A 15,956-nucleotide genomic window follows, 5' to 3' on the forward strand; every position below is an offset into this window, starting at 1 on the left:
GAGGCCTCTAAGGCGTTGTGTGTTGGACAGAAGACCTGAGTTCTAGTTTTCACTTTAAACTTGGGCACCATGTCTCACTGAGCCTCTGTCTTTATTTGTAAGACTACTAATTGCCTGCTGATCTCCCAGAGCAGGCAGCAGCTAGTGGTCCAAACTTGCAGCCTTATTCTGCAAACTGAAAAACGGAACCCCTGCTCACCAACTTGTGACTTCCAAATGTCCCTTCTTGGCAGCTGAACTTTATTTGCTGAAGTAACTAAACAAATGTGGGACTGGAATGTAAACTCGAGATAAATTAGGCTGCTGACATTGAAAGTTGACTTTTGTTTCTTTCTTCATGAATACTGAAGATTATTTTGGATTTTTTTTTTTATAGTAAGCCCAGATCATTTTAAGAAGGGACTTTTCTAATTGCTATGTGTGTGTATACATTTACATTTGTCATTTGGGATTTTTAAAAAATACCATAAAGCCTTGGTGCATTTCTCTTAGTCAGGAGCCATATTTACTTAGTGTTTTACTTCAGACTTTATCTGGGAGAGGGTAAAGTGGAGAGATGAGTGAACAAACCCCATATTTATTTATTAGTTTCTTTGGATATAGCTCATTTCAAGGATCTGTAATTTCATAAGTATAGATTCTTTTTTAATACTGACACCTTTAAGTAGAAGGCTTGACATTGGCTGAGAAGGAACCAGTGAATAAAAGTAGGTAATGAAGTGATCAAAGAATATGACTCTCCCGGTATGTAGCTGAGTTGGAGTAGAGTACACTTTAAGGAACTTGATGAACTTGGAATCCAGGCTATTTGAAGGTAAATTAACATGTTAATTCAAATCCTTACTTATAAGGCCAGAGTTGGCCAGGCTCAAGGTGGCCAGAGTTCAAATCCTATCTCAACAGCTTATTAATTAACTTAATCTCTTTAGGCCTCTTGTTTCCTCCATTCTTAAAAAAAAGTAAATAAACCAAATGGCCTATAAAGTCCCTAATGGCTATGGTATCCTATGAAATTAAGTCCCTAATGGCTCTAAATATGGTATCCTATGAAATTAAGACTTATTTTTGCATAAGAAAAGAGCACCCATAAGTATTTTGGGTAATAAATTATATTTAATATTTAAGAACAAAAGTATTGCTTTTATTGAAATTTAATCATAGAACTCCTATTAACATGGCATCATTTGGAAAGTTTGGGAAATGCCTCTATAGTTAAAGAGAAGCCAGTGGATTTTTTTTATTTTTGAGAACTGGGGTGGTATGTTTCAAGTGTTAACTAATTAAATCTTCCTGTGGTGCTGCCAGCTGGATTTGGAAAAAGAAAGGACTTTTGTCAAGGAGATCATTTAAGAGAAACCTTTGAGGAATATAGATATTTTTCACCAAGTTGCATCCTTCTTCCATTGCCAGCAACCTGAAATATGGCATTCCTTATGGGATTAGTTATATAATTGTAGAGAAGTCACTTAAACTCAGTTTCCTTGTCTGTAAATTGCAGACAGTGAAGCCTCTTAAACTGCTACCTTTTCCAGCATGTTCTGAGGACAATACTTTTAAATTTTAAAGAAATAGCATAGTAGATTGGAAGAGTATCAAAGAGTAGAGAAAGGAGACAATGGCTTAGAACATGAGCAAGATACTTCCCTTGTAAGCCTTAGTTTCCTAATCTGTAAAATGCAGTTGATACTACCTTTAAGTATCTTACCTTCTACAGGGCCACTGTGAACCTCAAATGAGAGGATTATGACCATTGCAAACCATGAAATGTCATATGAATGCCTGTTATTATGACCCTGATTATTAAGCTCTAAAGCAGTGATGGCAAGATGGCAAACCTTTTGGAGACTGTGTGCTGTGCCCCGCTGCCCCCACCCTGGGGACCAAGTACTGTGCCCCTCACCCCCAGTCTGAGTGCTGCATGCTGTGCCCACCTCCTTACCCCAGTCAGGGGAGGGAGAAAGTGATTGCATTGGGCTGCTGGGCAGAGGAGTGGGTGATGTGAAAAAAATGTTGTCAAGCGTGGTGAAGTGGAAGGGAGCAGCTCCATACAAGTCCCTCTGCCCAGTAACAAAGTCTGGCAGGAGACAGCATCTGTGCCCATAGAGAGTGCTCTGTGTCCCTCTTTGGCATGCGTGCCATAGGTTCACCATTGTGGCTCTAAAACATTATACAAATTTGAGCTGCTGTTGTTCTTTTTTTCCTGATTCTTATCAGCATAGCTGCATTCTCACAAGAAATAATTCCTTTCTCTCCCCACTTAGCAATATTCAGGATTCCTCCCAGCCTGCAGTTTCCACAGTGACCACAGCAAGGAATGTGTCCCAGGGCCCAGAAAGTCCTGTTGCTTCTAGACCAGGAGTGGCCAGCCTCACAACTGCAGCAGCTTTCAAACCTTCAGGTTCCACAAATGTCATCAAGTCACCAAATTGGCAACGTCAAAACCCAACAGGTAAAAAGGAGGTGTTTCTGAATTTTTGCCATTGAAGGACAAATGCTCTCTTGTCATGTTAAAGAATGAAGGGCATTGTAGGTAGAACTGCTCATGTTTGAAGGAAAGAAAAAAACATTTATTAAACACTCACTATGTGCCAAACACTTTGCTAAGTACCAGGGATATAAATTTAGAAAGCCAAAGACAATCTCTGCCTTTAAAGAACTTACCTTGTGCATTATAAGCTAGAGGATTTGATTTAAAAATACTTTTAAAAAACTGTTTCTAAAATTATTACTTGATTAATTTGGATTTAGGCTGGATCATAGGATCATAAATTTAGAGCTAGTCAATTCCTTTGTTTTGTAATTTCTCTCCACTTATGGATTAGTTAACATTTTATTTTCTATTCAAAGTGCTAAAATTAGGATTATTTGATATTTCCTAATTGTTTCCAAAATTATATTACATTTAGGAAGAGCATATATTAAACTTGATGTTTGATTTCTTTATACCAGCAAATATGGTATTTATCTTATCTTAACTGGATCCTCACTATAACAAGGCAATCCTTTTACACCTCTCTAATAGATTCACTATTTCATTCACCATTATGGCTTTTACAGACTTTTTCTTCCCTCCTCAGACATGCCACAGCTCCTTTCCCTCTATTCTTTCACCTGAGAACCTTACCTTCTATTTCACTAAAATCAATGAGGTCATTCATGGAGAGCTCCCTCTTCTCCATTTTCTTATCTCACATCTCTCGCATCCCTTCTGCTACTCTTTCTTCACCTCTGCTTCATTTGAAGAGGTGGCTTTTCTCCTTACCAAGGCAAATCCCTTTACATGGGCAAGTGATTCTATCTCTTCCTGTCTTTTTCATATTTCCTCTGTCATCCCTATTCTCACTAATCTTTAATTGCTTATTACCTGTTGGCTGCTTCCCCACTGCCTTTAAATGCACACATATCTTTCCCATCCTCAAAGATCTTCATGTGGTCCATCTGTCCCTGCTCTTCTTTTTAGTGACTAACCTCCTTGAGAAGTCTGTCACTAGTAGATGTCTCCACTTCCTTTCTTCTCACTCTTCTTGGTTCTTTGTTCCTTTGCATCTGACCTCATCATTCAATCAAAACCACTTTCTCCAAAGTTCATGATAATTTCTTAATTGCCAAGTTTAATGATTGCTTCTTTGTCTTCATGCCTTTTTATCTCTGTGTCATGGATTTTCTATTTATCTGAATCCTGCCTCCTTTGCTACATGCAGCTCATGACAGCTAAGACTGTCTTCTTTTCTTCTCCTTCTATATTGTTTTGTTTGATTATCTTATCAGCTGCCATAAACTCGGTGATTATCTCTCTGTAGATGACCCCTACCTCTTCTTTGACCTCCAGCCTCACATCTTCAATTGTCTGTTGAACAGCTTGAACTGAAAGTCCCTTAGACATCTTATAATCAACACATCCAAAACTGAAATCATTATCTTTCCCCAAAAAAACCTCCCCCCTTATCAGGTTATTATACAGTTATACCTTCCACCTCATAGGTGTCAAGGATGTGCTACCCCCATAATCTGGAAAATCCACATAAAGTTTTTGGTCCTCTTTTCATTCTAAAGAAGTTTGGATTTTTTCTTCTTTATAGGTTCTTTACACAACTCATTTATAAATTATGGGTTATGTATGCAAAAATTCTTGAGATTCTAAACTTTTTCATTGTTGTCTGACGTGTCATCTGCAACTACTACAAAACTCCTCCCAAATTCCCATTCAATTTCTTATGCCAACCCACAATATATTGAAACTGTGATAGTGAAAGTCGCAATGAGGAAGGGATAACTGTGCATATCACTAGACTAGCTTTGACTAGGTAAACTCTGAATCCTAGAATTTTTCAAACCCAAAAATTATATGTTTCTATGTCTATACAGAATAAAACGATGTTGCAATTATATGTCCACCTGGGTAACTATATGATACCTACATATTTGGAATATATAATAAGAGATACCATTCAATGACCTTGGATAAATTCATGTTGCATCTTTATTGAAAGCTTTCATATTTAGAAAACTACCCCATCTGTATGAGTATAAGCTAAGAAGAGAATTGGCTCATCAATTCATGTAAAAGTGATTTGGGGGGTTGCAGCTGTGTAGCTCAGAGGATTGAGAGTCAGGCCTAGAGACGGGAGGTCCTGGGTTCAAATCTGGCCTCAGACACTTCCCAGCTGTGTGACCCTGGGCAAGTCACTTGACCCCCATTGCCCACCCTTACCACTCTTCCACCTAAGAGCCAATACACAGAAGTTAAGAGTTTAAAAAAAAAGAAGGTGATTTGGGGGATTTAGTGAACACCAAGCTTAGTAATTAAAAAATGATAACAATTAAAAATTGATAACAAAATATTAGCTCCCATTCAGATTGTATTAAGAGAGGAATTGGGAAGTGATGATCCTCATCAGACCACATCTATGGGTGTGTTCCATTCTGGGCACCATATTGGAGAAAGGACATTGACAGAATAGAAAGTGTGCAGAGAACAGTAACCAGAATTGTGTAGGACTTTGAGTCCTTGACATATAAGGATCACTGAAGAAAGTGGTGAAAAAGAGAATAAACAGTTGAAGGATATGAAAATTTCTTTTATGTTCTTAATAAGACTGTCCATGTCAACTTGTCTTAGTCCCAGAGAGTAGGATTAAGTTACAATGAGAGAAAGTAGTAAAGGGACAGATAGAAGCTTGGAGCTGCCCCTCAACTTACAGGATTCCCTGCGTTGAGTTTGTTCACCTTAGCTGGTTTGTCTTTTGTGAGTATGTTGTGGTTGAATTGTTTTCTAATTCTGAAGTTTTGTGATGCTTTGAAACCACTATGAACTGTTATTGTAAGGATGGCCATCACAAAGATTATTCTGCAATCAAAATGGGTGTGGACATGGGTGTATGTGCTCTTGTGGTCCTGAAGAATTTACTAATGAAGTATATTTGTTAGTGCCAAATACATACAGTAACTCATTAGTGACCAGTTGACTAAACTCAGGTTCCTGGAACTCTGTTTATACTGGGGATTTGTGTAACAAGTTCCTTTTTTCATAGACATTACAAAGATCCATCTGACTTTTCTTCCCTCATCCACCGTGAAATGTCTCTAATGGAGCATTTTTTGAGGTCCTGATTATAGTAATGATGTTTGTCTTCATTTATTCTCTCTACTAGAATATGCATGACTTATTTTGTGTTAGACAGGAGGCAGTGGACTGTCACAATTGTATTTTGACTGTAGACAAGTCATCAAGAAAATATTTCAGTCATTATACCCACCAAAAAGAAAAATGTTTAGTAGATCTGTGACCTCAAATATGTTGCTCGATGGACTGTTCTCCATCATCTTTAAGGTTCCTTCCAGCTCATTCTACAAATGCCATTCTACAAATATAATGCAGTAGATTAAGCAAAGAAGATTATGGCATTCTTTGTGTTTTCCAAGAATATAGGTTTTGCCCATGAAGAAAAGGTAAATGTAACCCAGAGATACCATTTAGAAAGTTATTATTTAAATCGTCTACACCTTTTTGGAAAAATAAATGAAAATTGAGCTTGCTAAAAGACTAATTGACTATTAGTAGAAAATGCATACATAAAGGACAGGATTAAATAAAAATGCTAAGTAATAAAACCAATTCAGTGAAACCATTGAATTCAGTTTAGCAAGTGGTTTACTGAACACTGTATCTAGAATGATGTAAAGTGCAATGATATTATAGGTGCACATATGATTATCTCTGTGGAGGGATATCTTATAAAAAGTTGGAAAAGCAGGACTAGAACTTTAGAGAGGAAGCTAAGGGTGGTTTTCAGTTACCTGCAGAGAGGATGACATTGCCACGGGACAGAATGTCAAGAGAATAAGAGACTGTAGGCCCAGTCTTGGAGGACAGATACATTCAACAGGAAAAAAGTATAAATAGTCAGATAAGAAGATATATGTGTGAGATAATATAAATTTGTAATGGACATAGAAGTAACAGGCTTTGTCTTTTTCTCTAGTAGCACTGAACTGGTTTGGGGTTGAAGCAAGGAGAAAGTAGAGGGTCAGCATTAATCAGAAGAGTTAAAGCAGAATGTCCTGATTAGAACAAATTAAAAAAAACAACAACATTCAGCTGTCGTGGACAGAAACAGAAAGATGTGAAATAAATATATTTACTTTTCTTGTGCTAAAATACAAGCAAGAACTTGTCCATATTGGCAAATGCTCAAATTATAATCCACCAAAAACCACCTCACTGATTATATGGAGCCATTCATATAGAACTAGAAAAGCTCTGCTCTGTTTTACTTCACATTTGTTATTGTCCTTTAGCTGAGCTGAATTTTTTCCTTCTGCTGTTCTGAGTAGCAGTTGTTATAACATCTTAGAATAATGCCAACTTTATGTTTTCTTTAGTGATATGTATACAGAACTCCTGATTAAACCTGACTTTCACTTAAGATTCCTGCTGTTGTCAAGAAGTGAGTGGACTTTTTAATTATTAGTAAATGTGCCCATGGGACAAATAACCCACTAAGGGATCAGAAACCTTTGTGCAGGTCCTCCCACACATGCTAGCACTAGGCTCACGTGTCAGGCAGTGTGATAATTGTCTCTTATTTAATATTGAACACACATAATTTTGAAGATTATTCTCAATATATATTGTAGTTTCTTTATTCTGAGAGTTGACTTTTGAGGTACATATTTGCTTCTTTTAAAAAAGAGAAACCCCTGACAATATCTTGTTGGTTCTTTCTTTTTATAATGCTAGTCATTTAATTTCATTTTTTCCTTTTTTTAAACTTCCTTTTTAGTTTTATTTTTATTTTCAGATCCAAATTCTCTCCTTTCCTCCTGCCTCTCCTCCACCCACTGAAAAGGCAAGAAATGGCCCTTTACAAATAAGAAGCCTTACTAAACAGATTTCAATATTAGCCATGTTCTGGGAAATAAAGAGAGAGGGGGAAATGCTTTGTTCTGCATCATGAATTCATCAGTTTTTGACCTGAAGATAGATAGTGATCACTTTATTTTGCATCATTTCATACAAGTTTTCCCAGGTTTTTTGGAGACCATCCCCTTCATTATTTTTCATATTACAATAGTATTCTATCAGAGTCTTATAGCATAACTTGTTCAACTGTTCCACAGTTGATGGGCATCCATCCTCTTATTTCCAATTTATTGACATCACAAAAAGAGCTGGTATATTTTTGTGTATATATATATATATATATATATATATATATGGGTTCTTTTTCTTTTTCTTTGATGTCTGACATGTAAACTTAGTAGCAGTATTGCTGGATCAAAAGGTATGCACTCTTTAATAGCTTTTGGGGCATAGTTCTAAATTGCTTTCCAGAATGGATGGACTCATTCATACTTCTACCAACAGTGCATTAGTGTACCTATTTTCTAACATTCCCCTTTAGTACATGTCATTTTCATTTTCTGACATCTTAGTCAGTGGACGGGTGTGAGGTGTGGTACCTCAGAGTTGTTTTAGTTTGCATAGATTTGATTCCTTACTTTGAAAAAAAAATCCTATTCATATCCTTTCAACATGTATCAGTTGGGAATGGCTCTTATTTTTATAAATTTGACTCCATCCCTTATATAGTTGAGAAATGAGATCTTTATCGGAGAAAATTTCCTGTAAAAATTTCCCCCACTTTCCTACTTTGCTTCTAATTTTGACAGCATTGGTGTTATTTATGCAATTTTATTTTACATAATCAAAATTGTCTATTTAACAACAGTCACTTTCTACCCTATTTCCTCACCTATACTCTCTTGCATAACAAACTAAAATAATTAGGCAAAGCAGTAAAAAGGTGATCAGATAGATAAGGGCAGAATGAGGAGAGAGTGGTATCCCCAAAAAACTTAGAAAAAAGAGTATCAAGATGAAGTAAAGGATCAGCTTAGTCAAAGTGTGTAGAGAGGTCAAGAAGAATGAGAACTGAGAAAAAGCCATTGCATTTGGCAACTAAGAGATCAGTAATTTTACAGAGTGCAGTTATGATGGAATGATAAAGTCAGAAGCCAGATCATGAGTATTTAAGAAGAAAGATGGAAGAGAGAGAGCAGAGGTACCTACCTATTGTGGCTGGCCTTTTCAAGAAGTTAAGTTACAAAGGACAGAAAAACTTTAGGATGATAGAAAAGATGTAAGGATCAAATAAGGGTGTTGTCAGGTTGGGGGAGACATAGGCATATTCATGAACTGTAGGGAATGAGACTACAGGAAATAGATTTTAAAATTAAGTGAAAGAGTGGCACATCATCTCCCAAGGACTTAGTATGTAGGAGAGGAGACAATCTGTTGGAGAAGATGGATGGAATAGGATTACTGAACAAGTAGAGGAGTTAACTTTGGTAAGGAGTAAGGTAATTTCAATATGTGTGAGAAGGGTGAAGAAGGAAATAGTAGAAGAAGGATAGCAGATGAAGAGAAAAAAGAAGCTCACAATGAATAGCCTCAATTTTTTCTGAAAAATAATAGATAAGATTCTCAGCTAAGAGAGTGGGAGAGAGGGAATGAGAGGCTTGAGGAAGGATGAGCTCTTCTTTAAATTCTCAGTTCTACTCTACCCTCCTGGTCCAAAACATTATCTCTTCAATGAGGAAAAATTCATCTTAGTCATGGTAATGAACAAAAATGGTATTTCTATTTTTTATGCCATAACTAGGTATTTTGCATTTGCCCCACAATCACTAAACAATTCTAAGAACTGTAATTTCCCATCTATTACCTTCAAATCCTGCCTCAGACATTTATTACTAGCTGTGTGACATAAGACACACAGCTCATGTCATTAAGTGGTAGGAAACATGGCAATTTGGCCATATTTATCCTTATTTAAGTGCCTTTATTTTATCTTTTGGACTGCTTTTTTTCAGTGTTTTTTCCCCTCAAAACTGCCTCTGTTTTTATCTCTTTATCAACAAAATTGTCTAAATCTGAATGGAGCATTATCTTCAAATTTTTAAAAAATACAAATTAATCAATTTCATGTGAAAAACTGTACCAAATCATCTTTATGCTCTTCTCTTTTCAATAAGCTCAGCATTTATCTCCTAACATGCATACATGAAGCCTTCCTTTTCACTGTAAATATGTCAAATGGATCAAAGTGAAATAACTCATAAAGAGGTAAGCTGGAGTAAGATGTAATATATGTGCTACTTTGGCAGTACATATACAAAGATTGGAACAAAAATGTTTACCATGACTCCTGCATAGGGATGGCACAAAGAAACATGAAACATTCCATATTTTTGTGAGGCAACATGAGAACCAACGTTGGAGCCAAAAGTACTCAGTTCAAGTCCTCTCTCTGAACCATACTGCCTATGAGAATCTGGGCCAGTCATTTAACTCCCCAGTCCCCCCTAAGTACTCTTTAAGTTTGCAGAAAAAGTGCCTACTTACCTTAGGAGGAAGTTTCTTCACTAGGGAACTTCCTATATCAATGAAGTTAGGTCACATTTCTACACTTGTACGTTAATTGTGAGTTTTTTTCCAAAATACAATATAATAATAAATACAATCCTATGTAATAATTCCAAGGCAGAACAGCAGTAAGGACTAAGCAATAAGAATATTGGTTTTCCCAGGGTCACCCAGCTAGGAAGTGTCTGAGGCCAGATTTGAATCCAGGACCTCCTGGCTTTGGCCCTGCCTCTCAATCCACTGAGCCACTTAGCTGCTCCCTAATCATGAATTTTTAATGACTTTATTTTATTTTGTAGGTAATAGGAAACCACACAATTCTTGATCAAAAGAATGACATTGTTAAACAGATGCTTTTAGGGGCAGATTTTGGCAGCAAGAGAATGTATGAGAAAGGGTAGAAACCTGGAAGAAAAAAGACCTTTTAGGAGATTATTACAATAATTCAGCCAAAATTTGATAAGGGTCAGAACTAGAGTTATGAATATGTGAGTGGTGAGGAGTTGAACATGAAATATATTGTGGAGGGAGAATCTATGAGACTTGGAAACTGATGTGGTATGGTTGGATTAGAGAAAATGAAGAGTTGAAGATAATGCAGAAATTTCAACGCTGGAGACTAGCAGGATATTGATGCCTTGAAAATAAATACAGAGGATAGACAGCATACATAGGTTTTTAGAAAATTTCTGTTTTGTCGTTATTGTTTAGAGATCTGTCATGTGAATTGTAGTAAGTAAATAATTTGTTTGGTTTTGTAGAATGAAAGTGAAAATTTCCCCAATTTTTGAACTAGGAAGATAGGAATTATATTGCTCCTCATATTTATTACTAGACTGCTGTGTGTAATGCCAGAGTATTTAATTGCAAGATATAATCTGCCAAATTATGATGGTATGTGATACAGGGCATTGAAAGATGTAGAACTGAAACAAACCCAAACCTCTGGGCTCACTTTAATTAAGACACTACATCCAATTTAATCTGTGCTCTTAGAGTTGAAAGTTTGTTACCCAGAGAAGAAACAAACCTTCTGAAGTTGCAGAAATTTTTGATATTTGGCCTTGGTTGCACCTGTTCCAATTTTTCATGGCACACATGCCAACATTCTCAGCCATTTGAGAAATAATAATAGTTTAATCAGGCTGATTTGACTTTTAATCAAAGAAGGGCAAAAAGAAAAAAAAACCTCTTTATTCCACTGAAGAAATTACACAGCTTCCTCCCCACCCCCCCAAAAAGCTCTGTACTTTGCCTCAAATCTGCCATTTGGCCACTATAAACCCTGTCTATTCCTGCTGTGTGTCATTTCATACTTGAATCATGAATCATATGCTGCTGTATATGCTTTCCACATAATGAATTAGACAAATAAAATGTTCAGACTCTTTAGCTTGCCATCTGTGATGTCACAGGAAAGAGAAGACTTCTCTCTCCATCCTGGCTCTCTCCTCACCTTCCACCTTTTTTAAAATATCAAATTGTGTGAACATGTTGCAATGAAAAATTCCAATATGTATAAGAATGTCCTGCATCCTTTTGAAAATATCTTCCTTGGGATGTTGGACTTAACTTTTGTCCATTAAAAGGATCAAAAATTTACTACTAATTAGCCTTATTATTGACAGATGACTATATATCAGTTTCAGTATTATTATTTTTTAAATAGTCTTTTCCAACTGTATTGATTAGTTTCATACCTAGAGGAGTTTAACTGGTTCATTATTATAAACAGCCATCTTTCTAATTAATGGGACACAGGACATAGAGTAAGAAGACCTAAGTTCAAATCCTGATGTAGAAACTTTCTAGCTTTGTAACTCTGGGCAACCCATGTGTCTCAGTTTCCTCATTTCTAAAATGAGAAGATTAGATCTGATAGCTTCTAGAGTCCTATACAGCTCTAAATCAGTGATGTCTTGGTGCCTATTTCATCTGGAACTCATTTACTAGTATTACTTTTTAGAAACATCAGGTTCTGTTCCCATATTATTTACACATTGAGAAATAAAGATACCAGGCTTTTCCAATATATTCTCCATTTTCAGTACTGCTGTGACATATTCTCTCTCTCTCTCTCTCTCTCTCTCTCTCTCTCTCTTTCATATATGTATATATATGTAGCCTAGAGTCAATATTACTAAAGGAGATACAAAGTCTGAACTACAAACATAGATTCCATACTTGGAATAGTTACAGGAAAGCTAAACTAATGATCACTTTGGTGATCTAATGATGCTTTGGTAAATGCAATGGAACCATTAAACCAGAAATTGCCCACTCCTTCCTTAGGGTGATTTAACACTATTACACTATATTTTACATATCACAAGCCAATTTGTTTAGCCATTTCTCCAATTGATGGCCATCTATTTTGTTTCTAGTTCTTTTCTATCACAAAAAGAATCACCATGAATATTCCGTGTGTATATATAATATATAATTGTATAATGTATAATTATATATGTAATCAATTGAAAATAAGCTAATAGTCTGTTGATTCTTTCTTGGTCACTTTTTTTCTGATAATATATTAGGCTTATGATCTTATTCAAACCTTCTTTGGGAATTCTCCCCTCTTTCATATATTCTGAGAATCAGTGCCTCAACATACACAAAACTATGTTGCCTCCAATATAGACTCTTCTACTTTTGTTTTCCTTCATGAAAGCAACATAAGGGTGTCTGAGATTTTAGAGATTTCAGTCATTACTAGAGAAACAAATTTGTGGACCTTTTGTATTTTACTATTTGTTTATTAGCCATCCAGTTTGATCCTTGGGCTTATCTGGTTTAGCTAACTTTGGTCCTCATGCTAAAGGAATTTTCTAAAATTCAATCTGAAGAAATGAAACTAAATAGCTTATGCATCTGGGAAACAATTGTAACTTTCTAACTTTCTGGTGTTTGCTTCCAGGATCTAGGTAAGTTTTTTCCCAGACTGGCATAGTATGAATACAGTAAAAAGTTACTGTAAGAATAAATTGAGCATAATTTTTCATTGCTTTTTGATAATTTCCAATGATCATAAACACACTCATTGTGCTGTAATACAGCAATTCTATCACAGACTTCATTGAATTTAATGTATATTTATTATGCACAAGGCACTGTGCATAATAATGCACTATCAGAGGCACATCTATGGAAAGCATTAGAGTCTCTGCCCTTAAGGAATTTTATTTAACCCTCACCTTCCATCTTAGAATCAATACTAAGTATTGCTTTCAAGGCAGAAGAGCAGAAAGGACTAGGCAATGGGAGTTGAGAGACTTGCCCAGGGTCACACAGCTAGGAAGTGTCTGAGGTCAGATTTGAACCCAGGACCTCCTGCCTCTAGGCCTGGCTCTTAATCCACTGGGCCACCTTGTTGCCCTCTCCCACAATAAGTTTTTAATCAAGTTGAGATATGTACACAAATGATTATAATAGAAAAAGGAATAAGTCCCTGCATGCAGAGTAGAAATAAATTTGTATTTAGGAGGTAAGACTTGACTTTTAGTCCTCTTCCCACAAGATATTACAGTGTTGCTTGAGCAAAGTTATATAACCATTGAATATTACAATTGCTGCTCATCTTAAATCAGAATACCAGCTTATCTGCTTGAACAAAGAGAATGAACCATGTGATCTCTGAGGCCTTTCTAGTTCCAAAAGTTGTGATTATTCTGTACTTTTGAGTTTCTTTTCATATAAGCCATCTCAGACCAATGTAGTAATGCTATGTTGTAATTAGAGGATAGCATTTAATGTGGGCCAATGCTGCCTTTGGGATGTTAAACTAATGCTGTCTTCTTGATCTAAAGAATTTTTTTTAATTGAAAAGGAAATTGATCAAACTAGTTTACTTACAGCATGAGTCATTTTTGTGCTAAATCATTATTTATGCACAAAACTCAAATTATTAGAATAAAATGTTGAAGGATTCTTTATAGCCATCTTGGTCTTCAGGAGGATTCAAGGACACTGGATACTTCCAATTTTCAGGGAGGAACACCAGGGTTGATTTTCCAGCCATCTGCTTTAAGAAATGTCTCACCTAACGCAGTGACATCTTACCTTTTTTTTTTTTTTTTTTTGCTTCCCTGAGGTTCTTTGTCAGTAATTATTAGTATGGAAGTAAAGGTATGATTTTAAAGTATTACAGAGGGTTGATGGGGCAAAGGAAGAAGAAAAGTAGTCAGGTTGGGAAGTGGGTGGGAAGAGTCTGATTTTACCCCCATGACTGGGCCTGTTCTACCAGAGATAGAAGCTTTCTTTTATAGCCTGAGCTGAACTCTGAGAAATTCTCAGTTCTTGGGGCTCACTCCTGCACACATTTATCTGTCAGCTCATAAAGGGCTTTAAGTAAAAGGGGGAAAAGTGCCATTTTGTTCCTGGACGGAATTTCTGACAACTCAGCTCTCCTGAGGCAGGTTCAAGATGCCTAAAAACACTGTAGATGTAGTAAAAAGTAAGCATTTATATGTGGAAATTTGTTTACCATGTCATATGTGTAAGTATGAGATGGGCCAATAGTCAATACTGCAGGATAGATAGACCCTACAACAAATATATCATTCTCTACCCTCTAATGATTTTTTTTTTAATGTAGGTGCTATGTAGAATACAGAACAAGATTTTCCTAATGGTGTTTTCTTAATTTTTATTCCTAAGCTCCATCAACTGGAAGGATCTCAAACAATATTACCACATCTGGAGCCACTGCACCAACCAGCCCAGCCCAGCCTCAGCTAAATGAACAAGACACCTTCGTGCAGAGAGCCGAGCACATCCCAGCAGGCAAACGCACTCCAATGTGTGCCCAGTGTAACCAGGTTATCAGGTTCGTATTCATTTTTATCAATGTCCTCTAGCACATCAGTGATGGTTTTAGCTTCTTTACAACAACTAGAATTATCTTGTTATCACAGATTATGATGATGCTAAAAGCCCTGGACTGTTTCTCTGTGCCAGCTGCTGTTTTGCCAACTGAAAGAGAGATTTCATGTAGGGAACATCTGGGTGTTAAGATTGGAAATGGAGAGGGGACCAGATTGTGGAAGTTCTTAAATGTCAAGGAAGGCATTTGGACATAGTCTGACCTGCCAGGGCATTTCAAGCTTTTTATAGTGAGGAGCTACTTAAGGGACATTTGCTTGGGTTTTTTTTTTTCTGATCGTACCTATTATTTCATTGGTCAAAAAAATAAAAATCAGTGTCCTGTTGGGGAAACTCCCTCTACTAATTTAGGTTGGTATCTATTCTTCAACTTATTGTCTTAGAGATTTACCTAGAGTCTCTGAAAAGCTAAGTGATTTGCCCAGGGGAAGATAGCCAGTAGATTTCATAGGTGGGGCTTGAACACATCCATCTTTCCTCCAAGGCCAACTATAGTTCGTATTCCATGCTGTCTTTCTCTCCTATTGTATTTCAGGGATATGCAGTCTTTTTATTAGACAGGAAAGAAAGGCAAGTAAATCAGTCTCTTTATTCATTGTATGTGTGTGTACTTTTCCAGAGGTCTTTGGTGATAGATTACCTTTCATAGATAGGCATATGTAAAAGACCAACTAATGTATATTTAAAACTAGGAATATTAATTTTGCAAGTTTATTTCAATGTCTGAAAACTTAGGACAAAGATAAGGACATAACAGTTAGGAAAGAAAATAAAGGTAAAAGTATTATTTATCTTGTGTCCTTCATCTCAACATTGCTTTGATTTTGCCCTATCGTGGAGAAAGATGTATACTTGGTCCTAGAGCTGCCCAGGGGTTCTAGGATGAGACTAGAATGACCATTGAACAAGGTCAAAGGACATTCAAGGGAGAAGCCTTTTACACTAAAGTAGCACCTTGTTTTGCGTGGCCAATACATTCCAAGACCCTTTACATAAGTTAATCATGCATAATAGTGAACCCCATCTTTAATAAGTACTTCTTATATGAACATACCTAGATACTTTACAAGTTTCCTTAGGCTTATCGGAGCTACTAACATCACTACTCTTGTCCTTTGAGGCTATTATTAATTAATAAATAGTGTTA

At 36.3% G+C, this 15,956-nt stretch overlaps 1 protein-coding gene and 1 pseudogene across 3 annotated transcripts in view; both read left to right on the forward strand.

Moving 5' to 3' along the window:
• PDLIM5 (PDZ and LIM domain 5) overlaps positions 1-15,956 on the forward strand; it is a 199,574-nt gene that overhangs the window by 145,272 nt on the left and 38,346 nt on the right. For all 3 annotated transcript variants that reach the window (XM_044680024.1, XM_044680025.1, XM_044680026.1), the window contains 2 exons: positions 2,262-2,449; positions 14,585-14,753. In XM_044680024.1, coding sequence (XP_044535959.1) covers positions 2,262-2,449; positions 14,585-14,753 — 357 coding nt within the window. The remainder of the gene's footprint in view (positions 1-2,261; positions 2,450-14,584; positions 14,754-15,956) is intronic.
• On the forward strand, positions 9,655-9,755 carry LOC123253228 (annotated as a pseudogene).

Source organism: Gracilinanus agilis, chromosome 6, assembly GCF_016433145.1.
Source record: "Gracilinanus agilis isolate LMUSP501 chromosome 6, AgileGrace, whole genome shotgun sequence".
NCBI lineage: Eukaryota > Metazoa > Chordata > Mammalia > Didelphimorphia > Didelphidae > Gracilinanus > Gracilinanus agilis.